Source organism: Ictalurus punctatus, chromosome 12 (assembly GCF_001660625.3).
Source record: "Ictalurus punctatus breed USDA103 chromosome 12, Coco_2.0, whole genome shotgun sequence".
In the NCBI taxonomy this organism is placed as follows: Eukaryota; Metazoa; Chordata; class Actinopteri; order Siluriformes; family Ictaluridae; genus Ictalurus; species Ictalurus punctatus.
In genome coordinates, this window is record NC_030427.2 from 14588711 (window position 1) to 14604161 (window position 15451).

Sequence of the window (15451 nt, forward strand, 5' to 3'; positions counted from 1 at the left end):
GCTGCTTTGAGACAATGTCTATTGTAAAAAGCGCTATACAAATAAAATTGAATTGAATTGAATTGAACTATCTAGACTCTATCTAGTTTTCCTGTTTGGGCATCTGTCGGTTACTCCAACTGATTTTGTTGCAGACTTCTGTGGAAGTTTTATTTTTCCTGCATGGAAGAGTCATCAGACGTGCACGACCATGCAAATGCACAGCTTAAAGGGAGCAGTGCTAATCAGGACAGGATAAACACTGGCTACATAAAGTCAGCCTGGCAAGGATTCATGAACTTGTCTATTTTCCATGGTCTGCATTAATGCACAGAAGTTGTCAGACTTCTGAGATAAACTAGGTTAGCTGACACTTTTAGCCTAGTTAACTGGACTTATCGTGGACGATGGGCTAGTTTATGAATTTACGATTTAAGTATTAGCCTTAAGTATTAGTACTTAGATCAGTGGTCGGCAACCCTCTTCCTTGAGATCTACCTTCGTGCAGGTTTCATCTCCAACTAAAATCTGACACTCCTGTTTTAGTTGATCAAAAACTTAAGGCAATGATTAGATGGTCAGGTCATGAATATGGTTGGAGCTAAGGTCTTCAGGAAGCTAGATCTCCAGGAACAGGGTTGGTGACCACTGATTTAGAGCAATACTGATCCAAACTCCAGCTGGCAAGTTATGTGAAGTAACAGAGATGAGATGCATGCTGACTGTAAGAGGAGTGGAGACGGGGACGATTGCAAAAACTGTCCAGAGACCCAGTGCATTAAAATGTCACTGCAGCATATAATTCCTACTGGTGTCCCTTATGGCCTTTAAGATAAGTTGGGACCTATGTTTTACATTTATAGTATTTGGCAGACGCCCTTATCCACTGCGACTTCCATTCGTCTCATTTATACGACTGAGCAGTTGACGGTGAAGAGCCTTGCTCAAGGGATTTGAACTCACGGCCTTCTGATCAGTAGTCCAACGTCTAAACCGCTGATCTTTTTTTTTTTTTTTTTTTTTTTTACAAAAAACACAATTCAAAACTTCGATGCCATGCTGCTCTGACAGTCAGCATCAGCTCTCAATGAAACATATCCTTACAAATAAAAAAATAAAAAACCTCCATTAAAATAAAAAGGAAAAAAAAAAGGTTGACGAAAGAAGCTGAATCATCCTGCAATGTCGAAGCCATTCATAACTGAACAATTCAGCAGCTATTTATAGTAAAAGAACATGAGAACAGAAGAGCGAGGTCTGGCATTTGGGAGAAATGTTCCTGTGATCTGAAGGTAATTTCAGTGGAAATGTAAAAGAGTCCGAACACACTTTCTCAAACTGAAGCCCGATAACGTGATTAGATGTTTTTCTGTGTTAAATGAGATTTTTTTAAAATCTCGTTAAAGAACATCTATCCAGCTGGCACTAATCTCAGAGCTGCTGTTATAGCAAATCAATCAACATCTCCTGACCAATCAGAATCCAACAGCTCTGTGGTATCGATCAGTCATCTTTACACCATCTTGATTACTCTTATTCTTTAAGTCTTATAAGTATTAGCTTTGTGCATCCCTACTAAGATATCCTTTAATCCAACAGCAGTGTCGCGAAGCGTGAAGACGACTAATGACATCACACAGCGTTTTCCCCTCCACTCAGGAAAGCATATTTTACCAAGGAGCCGAGATTCTGTAATCGCCCACGAACAAATATCTAATGCACTTCCTGCTCGGGAACACTTAGAAATCCTGTCATTGTTGCCCTTTGACCCGTCGAGGTCATTATGGTGATCGAGAAAAAATCCTGAGTCTGGTTGGGGAAAAAAAAAGGAATCAGCCGTAGTGACTCTGCAGCTGAAATCCACTTACAATTGCTAATTACTCGAATAAATATGAGAGGAAAAAAAGAGTGAGGTAGACTGCTCCGCTTTCGTCCGAGAAGCCCAAATCAGGTTGCTGTTGAATATTGAGACATGACAGATGTACAGTATACGTTCTCTTTATGAGCGATGGTGTGTAATTTTATGAAAGGGCAGAGCACGGGCTGGAGCGCCTGAAATAGAAAGTCCGAAGAGCGAGTCCAAAAACAACATCACGGTTACAGATAGGATACATTTAAAGAGAAGAACACATGTCTGAATGTGATTGTGTGTGTGTGTGTGTGTGTGTGTGTTTTTAAGGAATTCTGAGGGCTACAGGTGCGTATACATACACACACACACACACACACACACACACACACATCTGTTGCACATTTTCCCTCAAAGCACATAAAAAGTTTATTAACAAACAAATAATAGAAGAATGTATGAGAAAACACAGAGAGAGAAAGCGAGAGAGAGAGAAATAGAGAGAAAAGAGAGAAAGAGAGCAATAGAGATTTAGAGAGAGAGAGAGAGAGAGAAGAGAGCGACAGGTAGAGAGAGATAGAGAGAGAGAGAACAAGTGAGAGAGGGATAGACAGACTAGACAAAGAGCGAGAGAGAGATAGACTAGACAGACAGCAAGACAGAGAGAGAGATGAGAGCAAGAGAGAGAGACAGAGAAAGACAAAGAAAGACTAGACAGACAGAGAGTGAGGGACAGACAGACAGACAGACAGAGAGAGACAAAATGAGGGAGACAGACAGAGAGAAAGTAAGAGAGAGAGACAGACAGACAGAGAGAGAGTGAGAGAGAGAGACAGTCAGTGAGCGAGAGAGAAAGACAGACAAAGAAAGACTAGACAGAGAGAGACAGAGAGAGACAGAACGAGAGAGACTGAGAGAGAGAGGGAAAGAGACAGTCAGTGAGTGAGAGAGAAAGACAGCCGAGAAAGACTAGACAGAGAGAGAGACATAATGAGGGAGACAGAGAGAGAGACAGTCAGTGAGCGAGAGAGAAAGACAGACAAAGATAGACTAGACAGACAGAAAGAAAGAAGGAAAGAGAGACAGAGAGAGAGACAGACAGACAGACAGACCGGCAGTCCACAGAATCTTCCAAACTTATAGTTTACATTATACAATGATATTTAAGGGTTAGAGTTTTATTTCTTCCACCCCTCCATGTTAGTCGATCTCTCCATCTCTCTCCCTTACGTTACAACGTACGAATAAAACGTAACACTCAAAACATCAACATGCATACGATACTGCTCATCTACATGTTATCCGTTGCCATGGTTGCAATATTACTTGGTCTTAGGCATGCTTTTACACTTTGACCCTAAATATGAACAAAAGTGGCTCAAATGACACGCGCGGTAACCATAACAACGCTCTTAGCAGTCCTAGCTAGCCTCGTATCGGCTAACTAACTAACCTAGTTTGCTGTGTGCAAAAATGCACAGACTGTAAAAAATATTTATATTACCAACGAGATATTTTTGCTTCATCATGTCGTAAATCTCCTCTTATTCACTCACTAACGAGACGCTATGACACGACTTATTTTCCACCGCCATTTTCTCGTCCATGTTTCTTTTCCTCGCTTGTCCACACCCCAACTTGCGACCTGATTGGTCAGGAGGTAAAGACGTGGATAATGTCACAAAAATTGCACTTTTTCAACACTGGTGATGAAAAATAAAACGCTGGTGGCAGCACTCTTTAAACATGGCCGCACATGGCACCTTGCAGCTGCTTCTGGTAGGATTTCATGCAAAATGTTATAAAAAAAAAAAAAAAAAAAAAAGTGTTTTGCAAAATTTCAACAACAAAAAAAACGCCCCCCAAAAAAATGCACAGCTATAAATGTTATTTTATTTAAAAATGAAATGTAAAAAATCCTACAGCCATGAGTACATTTTTAGAAATCAGCACAAATAAGACCAGTTTTGGTTTTAAATATATTTTTTTAATGGGGGTTTCATAGTCCATTCAGTCGCTTTATTAAAAGCGTTTTCCTGCTGTCAGGACAGTGTGTTGCAACCTAATTTATCGAGATTATTGCTATCACATCATCGTACCGCCCCGATCCTCGATGGTAAAGTTTACACGTGCAGAATGTTCAGCTTGGTAAAAGAGAAAGAGGCCGTGCTCACCGGAGTTCTCCTCGCTCCTCAGGCACCAGCTGACCGCATCCACAGGAATATGGGAGCTCTCGGCATGCTTAGGTTTCCTGAAAGAACCTGCAAGCGCACACACACACACACACACACACACAGAGCAGATAAAGACAGAGGAGGAGAGGAGGAGGAATGATATAAAGGGAGGAGTTAGGGAAGAGAGGAAGCGCACAGAGAGAGAGAGAGAGAGAGAGAGAGAGAGAGAGAGAGAGAGATTGCTGAGTTAAATCTTTCCAGATGGGGTTTTAAGGTGGGTGATTAAGGCTGAGTCTCTTTGGAGAGTGTGTGTGTGTGTGTGTGTGCGTGTGTGTGTTTGCGCGCATCAGAACGTTCCTTCATGTTTGCAAGCAGCTCTGCTGTTCTCTCAAACAGATTCAGTCCGTAATCATGTGGCTGTAATTGATTTACGCACTTTAAATAGTTCCTCATGCTGGTACTGTCCTAGCCGACCCTATTCATCTGTGTGTGTGTGTGTGTGTGTGTGTGTGTGTGTGTGTGTGTGTGCATGTGTGTGTGTGCCATTCTCTCTAACTAAGTCCCATCATGAAGCTTCAAAGCCAGAATGTCTTTGAAGCACACAAATACACCTGTAAAAACAAGATAGCGTGAATCAGGAGCGAGGAATGTCAGCTCTGTATCAGGACACGGGATAAAAATAGATAAATAAATAAATAAATAGTATTGTACGCTGGACGCGGGAGATCACAGCATCAGAAATGCATAAGTGTTTGTCTGACTATCGAAGTTGGAAGGACAGAACGAACTCTACTTTACTCTACTGTAAGCAAAGTTCTCTGGCTCTCAACCTGTGAGCTGAGGCCCCACGGTGGTCCGTCATGGTACTGCGGGTTTTTTCATTAAAATTTATATTTGACTTCCAGCAGAAGAACTTATCCAGACATGCTTTGCACAAAACCTCAGTCAAAAACATTCCCTCAAGCTAACTCAATAGGTCAGGGTCTGAGGATACTACTACTATTGCTGGGGAGAGATGGAAGACCATGTCTTGAAATGCTGTTCTGGAAAGGCATTGTTGAGTGTGCTGTATTTTTGCAGCGTGTGTGTGTGTGTGTGTGTGTGTGTGTGTGGTTGACCATCAGTTCAAGGAATGATCTAACACACGGGAAGAGTGTTGTGAAATTCCAGATACTACCGCCTCGATGTGCAATACCACTTCAGAAATGAAAAACAAAACAAACCCTTTAACCCTCTATTGCATGAATTATTACATTTACATCAGAAATCGATCTTATGGATTGCTATTATTTGAATTATAATAATATATTTTTTAATTTAGGGGGGTAGTTGGTAAATTGTTGCCGTATGGCAACGGTGTGCAATGGTAGAAAGTATCATACAGTCATAAATAACACAAAATGTATGCGATTCCAGTTCACAGTGCACCTACAGTACTAAGCATGTAAATGTTATATCTTCTAGAAAGTAATTACAGTTGTAAAAAAATAAATAAATAAAAGTATGGGGATGGATTTACTCACTCAAAATACATACAAAAATTAGATCCTAACATGTTTTGGGTGAAGAAACTTTCATTCTTTCTCTTGAAGCATAAAATGTATAAAATAAGGTACAATTGAAAAATGTCTGAAATTATCACTGTTTTTCTTACTTTTATTGAGAAAAAAAGTAAATAAACTATTAGAGAAGCCTGGTGTGCTGTGTCTTTTCTGCTGTGTAGGACTGTTTCAATTCAGGAATGCACATACAGAACCACAGTTTCATTATCGCATGTTACCATTTAACAGAATACTCAAAATATATAAACGACAAAAATATAAATGTTCACTTATCTAAGTGTTTCAGTTTGTTTTCCTTTAAGCAGTTTTGCATAAATATTGAAAAATTCATACAATTTTGAGAAGCCTCTGACGATGCCCTTCACCATGCCATGTGATTGCGGAAAAGGTGCAAACAGCACTTCCTAGTCATGTGACATGGTGGTTTTTATTATCTCAAAGTTAAAGTTAGTAGTCGAGGGTTTGGGGGTTATTAGACGTGTCAGCGCTACACAAGAAAAATCTTCAAAGGCGGAGATAGAAAAGGGGATTTTACCACCAAACAATGGCACTTTGCTTACGGCACAAATGATAAAACATGTTGGTTAAACTTTATTTTTTAGAGATTTTAAAGCTGACTGAATAAACTTACTGTATACTGTTGTTACAAAAATGGCAAGAAAACTATAATAAAGTATAAAGTACATCATATCAATTTTATATTACAGTTTTTTTTTAAATCTACCTTTGTTTTAACCTTTTTTTTTAATCTACCTTTTATAACCTTTTTTTTTTTAAAATCTACCTTTTTTTAACCTTTTTTTTAAATCTACCTTTTTTTAACCTTTTTTTTAATCTACCTTTTTTTAACCTTTTTTTTTTTTAAATCTACCTTTTTTTTAACCTTTTTTTTATCAACCTTTTTTTAACCTTTTTTTTTAATCTACCTTTTTTTTAACCTTTTTTTTTTAATCTACCTTTTTTTTAACCTTTTTTTTATCAACCTTTTTTTAACCTTTTTTTTTAATCTACCTTTTTTTTAACCTTTTTTTTTTAATCTACCTTTTTTTTAACCTTTTTTTTTTATCAACCTTTTTTTAACCTTTTTTTTAATCTACCTTTTTTTAACCTTTTTTTTTTAATCTACCTTTTTTTTAACCTTTTTTTTTTAATCAACCTTTTTTTTAACCTTTTTTTTTTAATCTACCTTTTTTTTAACCTTTTTTTTTAACCTCAAACTCTATTTTCATGACCTCTCTGTTGATACTGACTCACAAGACAGAGGTTTGCAAAGTCAGACGTGAAGGTTCACCTAGATCAAGTCCATGCGGTGTTAAAGAAACTGCAAATGTGTGTCTTTTCCCTTTTTCTCCCTGCAAGGAGACTTCAGTTTGCATTTGTTGCTCAAACTGAAAAGGTACAGAAGCGTAGTTTTCACGTGTCGCCATAGCAACAAATCGAAAACCTACAAATGCTTGGCTAAACCGTAGACGTTTGCACATCTGCTGTATGAAAGGGAAGCAAATATATATATTGTTTTAAAATAATAAATTGGAAATCACAGCCTGATTTCAGTATCATCAGTCTGAATTTATCAACCATGACCGACAGATGGCGCTGTACTCCTACAGTAAAGTGCAGACGAGTTCCCACATGTCCTAATGTTAAGTTCTTCGCCGCAGCGAGTAGAGGAGATGAGATTGCGGTGTAGCGGCGTGTACCTGGAGACTTGGTGCTGGGTCTGAGAGGCAGCATGTAGGGCTGTCGGGGAGGCAGCATCGGAGAGGACGGGAGAGACAGGGACACTCCTCTGGACAAACCCAGCCTCAGGACGTCCTCAGTGGGGTACGGCTGCACCGGCAGGGGGCCGCTACCTACGTCACCTGGAACCATAAGACCTCCTTCCAGAGCCTTATGGTGGAACCTGGGGCTCAAGGTCTCACCATCTAGGAAGAAATAAAAGATAGAGGAGGGGAAGCAAACAATTAGCATGACTTAGTCACTGGCATTTGTCTTTGCCCTATCACGCTTCAATAGCAGAACAGAGAAGGACCGAGGGAGGGCGTTAATGCACAAAAAGCCTGATTTTGTGTCAGATTTGCAAATTAATGCTTCTGTCAAGATGCGACACTAAAGATTTGTTCCTTAATAAGGAAAGAAACTGGCACAGGCAACCGAGAACAAGCGAGTGGTGTGAAAATAAAAGAGTCTTTCCACAGCGCTTCATTTTTATTTGATTTTATTTCTTCCACAAGTCATGAGTCAGAAACGAAGCAGTGTGGCTCGGCGTACGTATTTTGCATGGATTTTAAAAAAGCATGACACTGTAGCAAGTTGCTTAATGAAGGTACGGTAAGATTGCATCATGGTCATTCACGTGGAAAAGAGTCTGAGGGAGCAGGAGAGAAGTCCCTTTAGTTACCGTGCATGTGAGCAGCTGAGGATAACATTATTATCCAACCAAACAGTCGCGAAAACAAATTGACGCAGGCTTTAATGACGGCCTGTGACGACCCTAAGACGTTGTGGGATTTTAATTGTGTGCTACAGAAAGTCAGCAGTACAGCGTTCACACAGAAACTCACACCTTTCACTCATCAAAACACCACGTCGTCATAATAATCATCACAGCGCCAATGTCCATCTGTCCTTTTTAGCTTTCCAAAATGCTTGTGACCGGTCCTGCCGGGTACCGCTGGGTTTCAGGCACTACATCTTCAGCCTTGTAAAAAAAAAAAAAAAAATCTCATTACAGCCATCATTACCGGTGGCACTTTTCTCTCCAGCCAGTTAAACCCACAGTGAAAACAGACGGATGCACTGCCAGGGCTTCGTGTGTTTTTTTTTCCTCAGGGGAAATCTGAGAACAACTTTTTACGATTCCAAGAGCCAAAAAAGCAGCTCTTTCTGTGGTCCAGGGCCTAATGCTTTGAAACTGATTCTAAATACCTACAGCTTTTCATTAAACTGTGAAAAAAAACAGCACATGTGTGTGTGTGGGCCAGAAGTGTGGCCCATCTCTAAAAACTCAGACCTTCCAAACTTCTCACACACACACACACACACGCGCACAAAATAAATAGCACAGTGTGAGCACGAGTGTGAGTGAGTTGTGAAATCTGAACACTTATCCCTTCTTACACTTCTAGAAGCTCACAAGTGTCAGCGATTGCGTGAGAGCAGAACACCGAATACGGCTTTTGGAAACTGACGTTAAAGCGCACGACTTACGGTCGTCTGTTTCGACTCCCAGGCAAGTGCGTCGCGTTTAAAAGGAGGAGGACATACGAGCGATTCAGGATGTAGTGAAACTACGGCGTGGTGCACGATTAAGAATGTAATTCTATTTACTATTCATTTATTACACATTAGAAGAGGTGTGTGTGTACGTTTTCATCCAAAACCAGATTCATAAAACAGGTTCACGTTTACATTTAGCCCCACCCACAAAACTCCATAAAAGGCAAAGCTCACGGAAAGGCGAACATGCACTAAATTCCTCCTCCTTTTATAGTGCGCCGTTACTTTTGCCCTAATTGAACGGCTAGTATAATGTTTAATTTATGGATCATGTTCAAGTCAACACAATGAGGCGACTGAGTTTTTATTAAAATGGTGTGTATTTGAATTAATACAGCCCCAAGGTTTAATTAATACAGGCCAAGGTTTACTTTTCTCCCATATACAGCTTTCTGGTCTTCATGTTGGTTTATCCTTTTTAACAACAAATGCAGTCTTCACAGGTGAAACTGACGGCTTTAACCAAGGGCTATTTACTGTTTAAACCAGGGGTGTCCGATCTTATTCTGAAAGGGCCGGTGTGGGTGAAGGTTTTCAGTCCGACCACGCAGAACCGAATCACACCTGAGTCTATTGAAAGCCAAAAGATTAAACAGGTGGAATCATGTGTGGCTCCTGATTGGTTGGAATGAAAACCTGCACCCACACCGGCCCTTTCCGGATAAGATCGGACACCCCTGATATAAACAATCAATCTAACAGGACACACCTGGGTAACAAGAAACACCTGTCAGTTGCATGTTCTAAGATTTGTGCTCGCCTACAAATTGGGTGGTCTGATACAAACGAAATGTTCTATAATGTTTAACACAGCTACATAGAGAGACCAGGAGATAAAAGCTGAAATTCTAACATCTCTTCTCATATTCATCTTTTGATCTCAAACCCAAATGTGTTCTGTCTACAGCACCAAAAAAAAAAAAAAAAAACGAACCGGCCTTGTCGTTCCAATAGGTTCGTAGGGGACTGTGAGTGATTTTAACTTGAGCGTGTAAATAAATAAATAAATAAATAAATAAATAGATCGCAGTAACTCATTGATGATTATACGATCTGAAGTAAGTAGTGAGCCTACTTAAGTAACTCAGGAGCGAACGTTTTGTTACAAAACAAACAGGACTAACACACGTGTTGCTTAAACGTTCCTGAGAACAATTTCCGAATAAATTCCATCGCAATACACATTGTTCGATCTGAGTATTGTGTAAGTGTCCTGTGACATTCCTGCTATATCGCCCACCCCGAGTTGAAATGATTACACCGGTACATTAGAAATGTGTCAGCAGTCTATGTATTTTATGCCTGTGTTCATAATACTGCAGTCAGTTCTATATTTCTACTCCGCTCCACTCCCCTTACTGCCTCATTCAGCCGAGATTAAATATTTATCCAGCTATAAATCATTCATACGTGGTGGAAATCAGGGTTTGGTGCCGTGCTGCAGCTAAATACGTGCCGACAGAATGAGAGCGAACGTTCCCGGCGACTCGTTTTAACCGGGATTACTAGGCTGACTTCACACCGTCGCTCTGAACAAATATCGGATTCTGGCCGAGCCAACATTTTGTCCCGTCGTGTTGCGGAGAAGCTGTGCTGAAATTCACAGAGTTCTCCCTCAGACTCACGCGGCACAGAAAGTCTGCAAGGTGTCAGGAATTTCAGAGGCATGCACTACCCACGGCTTTGGATCCAGGGTTTTTTTTTTACATGAAAGCCTTCCGACAACATTAATATAAAAAGCTCTGTTTTAGCTGTGTGCAACGGAGCGAGACGCTAATGCTGAGCTTTTTATCTGAGCTAATAAAGGGAGAGATTCGTGGGGGTGATCCCCTCTTATGACGGTGCTTATATAGTAAAAAGAAACAAACTAGACGTAAATTATAACAAAATATAAACGTCCGACAATAATGCAACAATTCGAGCGTTAACACGAACTAAAGCCAGGGATAAAACGCTTAGCCGCATACGGATACAGGAAAATAATCGACGACAGTGATGCAGCGGAGTTTCCGTTCCCACCCCTTTAACAGCACGTCTTGACGTGCTTTATTCCTCTTTTACACCACAGCAGTTTGCGCATTACAGCTTTTTATCCATATGCAGTTACGTTTGACGTCGAGTTATTTTCTCTTCTTGCCTACATCTCTTACAGCAGCTATAAAACCTCACTTGTTCACCAGCCTCCCTCTCCCCTGCAGCTTGTCATGTTACGAGTCCTAAAGAAAAAACTGTGTCCAAAGCGACTGGTGGCCTTCTCCCGCTGTGCTACAGAGAGTGTTTTAACATACTGTGGTATGGGGGCTGCTCAGAAGCTGACAAAAAAGCTCGACAGAGGGTCATCAGTACAGCGCGGAACATCACTGGCTGCCCTCTCCCCTCACTACAGGACATTGCAAACACCCGATACCTACCCAGAGCGAAAAACACTGTTAAGCACTCTTCTCACCCTAGTTTGCCCTCCTGCCCTCAGGAAGGCAATACAGGGCAATTAAAATGCGCACTGCCAGATTCGTGAACAGTTTCTATCCAAAAGCCATCCAGTCCCTACACTAAGGGCTATTCGTACTATTGATATACAACACTTACTGTGGATTGCACAATAACCGTTTGAAACCCTTAAACTTGCACTTTCTTATTTCATCTGCTGTGGTTTAGCGGGGTAGTTGGTATGTTGGTATGTAGTTGCAATGACAAAAGGTTTCTATTCGATTCGATTCTAAACCGGACCGCAAAGCGTAAACCCTTCTGTCCTGAAGATGTCGGAAACGTTTCTTACGACACGCTACGACACATTCCATAAACGTCTCCTTACGGAAAACATCAACCATTACGCGGTTTTTGATCCGCTTATAAGCCGTTACTCTAGAAACGGCAAGATATTAGAACGAACGCGTTACTATAAACACGCGCTTGTGTCAGAGCTGCTGTTATGTTATTGTGACCAATCAGAATCCAGGATTCAATCCAGAGGACGAGTCTGGAGCTTTCGGACATCAAGGTGAAAGTGTAAAATGACGATCAGGGTGTCTTCGTGTGCCGTTGTTTAATCCCAGATGATGTTATCTTTTGTCACTAGGAAAGAAAGAGGGAAAAAAAACAGAACACTTCCTGTCGACTGCTCAGGAAGCAGGAAGTCATCTAAATATAAAAGGGTTGAAATGAAGCATGTCATGTTTGTCCACACCACACACCCCAGTTCTTAGCTTCCTTCCTTTTCCTTTAATTACAGCACGCCCACAGTGATTTACGGATGTTTACCAGAAGGCAGCTGTGGCGAGCAAAAGTTTTCACACCCTTAGATGTTGTTGTGACGTTGTTGAGAGTTCACTGAGCATTCACGATAATCCACTTGAGTTGAGAGTGCTTCATCGTTAAGTGACAACGTTTGCATTTTGTAGCTCTCTGGTCCTAAAGCGGGGAGAGAATCTAAATCCGAATTCTGGAATGTTCAAACAGAAAACAAAAAATTGTAGTTTGTTTTTTTGTTTTTGTTGTTGCTGAAAGGCTTTAACGAGTCAGTTTCCCCAGAACGTAATGTACGGAGACATTTGTACGCCCGTGGTTTGACGCCATGCAGGAACATACCGACATGTTTAGAAAACACATCTTGGGGAAAGAGGGGGGGGGCAATTAAATGGAGATGTAAATACACAGCAGGCGAGCACATCTGGGACTCGCGCAACAAAAGAAAGCGTTTAACATCTTGCAGTTATTACGCTGATAAAATCCACCATCCGCTGACATCCGGACTCGTTTAAACATCCGTCTACGCTCACTTTCAAGAAGCCATCAATTTTCACAAGGCTCCTCAATTACTCCACAGTTGACTCATTAGCTTGTTTTTTAATGCTACGGTGATTTACACTACAGGCACGTTTACACGTTACGTTGGGGTTTTTTTGTGTGTGTCTAATTTGTTTAACATAAGAAAGAAAATAGTGGTGAAAGAGGTGTGTCATCTGCGAGCTTATCCAATAAAAAAAAGAACAATGAACGATGGAGAACAACATCATTTCACGGATTAAAAAATACAACATGTTTTAGGGTTGCCAGATGTCAGACAATCCGATTTTAAAATCCTTGGGTTGTGCTGTTATAGGAAAATAATCAGGTTCTGTGATGAATCTGAGTTACTGTTACCACCCTGAAGTTGATTATTTTCCTACAACAGCACGTCCTGAAGTGTTTTATTCCTCTTACACCACCGCAACATGCCACTCTAATCATTTTATACCTGTTAAAGAACGACATGTCATACTGTTTATCCATTTATAGCTACATTTATTTAATGCTGACACTGGAGACTCCTTCCGTAAATGCTTTAAAAGAGACGCCTGCTTACAGAAAGTTTAATTGCATCAACGATTACACATTTTGTCCACTGTGAACGAGCTGTTACTATAGAAACGATAATGCATCAGAACGAGCAGAATAAACATTTCTGGAGTGTGTGGAGAGACAAAGAGTACGAGACTGCTGAGTCAGCGGGGACGTGGGCACCATCACAGCTGAGACAACATCTAACAACAACAACAACTAAACCTGCTTACTCACAACATGAATAGAGTGAGAGCGCAGAGGAGTCGGCCTGCTCCGACAGGCCCATCTCTCTCTCTCTCTCTCTCTCACACACACACACACACACACACAGATTCCTTACCTAACCCTGGGGCTACACCATATATCAGTCTGCACCTCTCCAACATCAAACTAAACCCACAGAAGCAACCTTTACCAAGTCTCCGCTCCAGAAGCAGAAAGAATCCTAAAATCCAATACTCGATTTCCACAAAGTCGATGGAGGAAAGCAAGAAAAAACAACAACAACAATTACAATTGTTTTTTTTTTTCTATATATATTTTATATTTCTCCCTCTAGACACGGATTAAAAGTATCAGTGCACCCAGTTTTTCATTGTGTTTTTTTTTGTGCGTTTGTGTTTGTAAATGCAACTCGTTCGCTGGCGGGATGTTAGCAGTTTTATATGTCGTGATGTATATTGTGCATCATACTGTAAGCATCGTGATATGATATTTTGGCCATTTCGCCCGCCTCTACTATTGAGCAATTATGGAGGATTGTTGTTAAAAATAAAAGATCGACAAAGCATTTTGCATTTTTATTTTTTATTTTTTTTTATGGGGGTACAATGATAATTCTAATTTAACGTCTAGAAAAAAAACATACATGACTTAAAACTAAAAAGGAGAATTTTTTTAATGTAATAAATTTCAATAAAAAAAAAAACTACACATCAGCAGCTTCCAGTTAGAGTTTGTCATAACATTTTTTTTTTTTTTTTTTAAATACCCGGTAAGAAATCCCGATATCGCAAAAAAGTGTACCGTGCGCTAATTTATCATGATCGATAGTGTATGATCCGATCGACCCAGCCCTAGCGCTGTGTTCACTGTGAGCTTTTTTAGTGCAAAACATCACGTGAAAAGGTCTTGTGGCCTGTGTGTGTGTGTGAGTGTGTGTGTGTGAGTGAGTGAACGTGGGAGCGTGTGAATGAGAGAGAAAGTGAACAGCGAGTGACTCACTGAGTGAAAAGCCTATAAAACCGAGTGCAGTTCTCGCGGCTCTGAGAGTGGTTACGTAATCGATTGTGTGTTTAAGGGAATCTAGAAGCTAATAACCCCGCTGCGTTGCGGTGTCTGCCGCTGAGGTGCCAAGTTTCCACTCGTTCCTCTCAGCTTGGCTCTGGGCTGCAGAAACGCCGTCACGAGGAACACAGGAGGCTTTGTGAGAGTAGCGAACGCTGCAGGAGACGCAAGTGCCAATAAATCGAAAAATCAATCACACAAACTCGCTGCTCATCGCTTACTGCTTTGTCCAGCGAGTTATGACGGGATAATATCGTCCACAGCGAATCAGATTATTAATAATAATAATATAAATCTAGTTATATCCTGTGTAGACATTCAGACAGGATAAAGTGGTTTAAATGATTGCATTACAGAGTTTCTTCTTCAAATTTCTCTTTAAATTCATTTTTAAAAAATGTCACAGACATATAAGGAAGAAAATATTTAGTCAGTATTTAGCTCAACAAAGTCATCATTAGGATTCCTCCATATCGAACCGCACCCACACGTCAAACGAACGCATCTCTGGATCTGGCAACAAAGCAAGGTCAACAAATCGGGATCGTGCGTTTTCTGTTTCAAACCCTGTTTCGGTTTGAGAGCTACTATGACCGTTGCTCTTTATTACTACTAGCAAGTCATTTTATTCATTTCCACGCTCATAAAAGTGTTTGATTTCCTACTATTAAAAAGGTCATGACATGAGAATTTTCCTTGATCTTTTGACATATAAGAGGTCAGTTCAATTCAATTCCATTTTATTTGTATAGCGCTTTTAACAATGGACATTGTCTCGAAGCAGCTTTACAGAAGCATATAAACACTGGATAGAGATTTTAAGTGTGTGAATTTATCCCTGTTGAGCAAGCTGGTGGCGACGGTGGTGAGGAAAAACTCCCTAAGATGAAATGAGGAAGAAATCTTGAGAGGAACCAGACTCAGAAGGAAACCCATCCTCATCTGGTAACATCGGATATGTGAAAGTAAAGGGAAGTTCATTATGGGTTTATATGAAGTCT

General features: G+C 40.5%; 1 protein-coding gene across 4 annotated transcripts in view; it reads right to left on the reverse strand.

Moving 5' to 3' along the window:
• Positions 1-15451, reverse strand: part of tanc1a (tetratricopeptide repeat, ankyrin repeat and coiled-coil containing 1a) — a 70873-nt gene that overhangs the window by 42440 nt on the left and 12982 nt on the right. For all 4 annotated transcript variants that reach the window (XR_008397265.1, XM_053684119.1, XM_017481478.3 and 1 more), the window contains exons 3-4: positions 7265-7489; positions 4003-4089 (exon numbers count right to left, since the gene is read on the reverse strand). Coding sequence is in view for 3 of the 4 variants with exons in the window: in XM_053684119.1 (XP_053540094.1) it covers positions 4003-4089; positions 7265-7489 (312 nt within the window). In the remaining variant the exon portion in view is untranslated. The remainder of the gene's footprint in view (positions 1-4002; positions 4090-7264; positions 7490-15451) is intronic.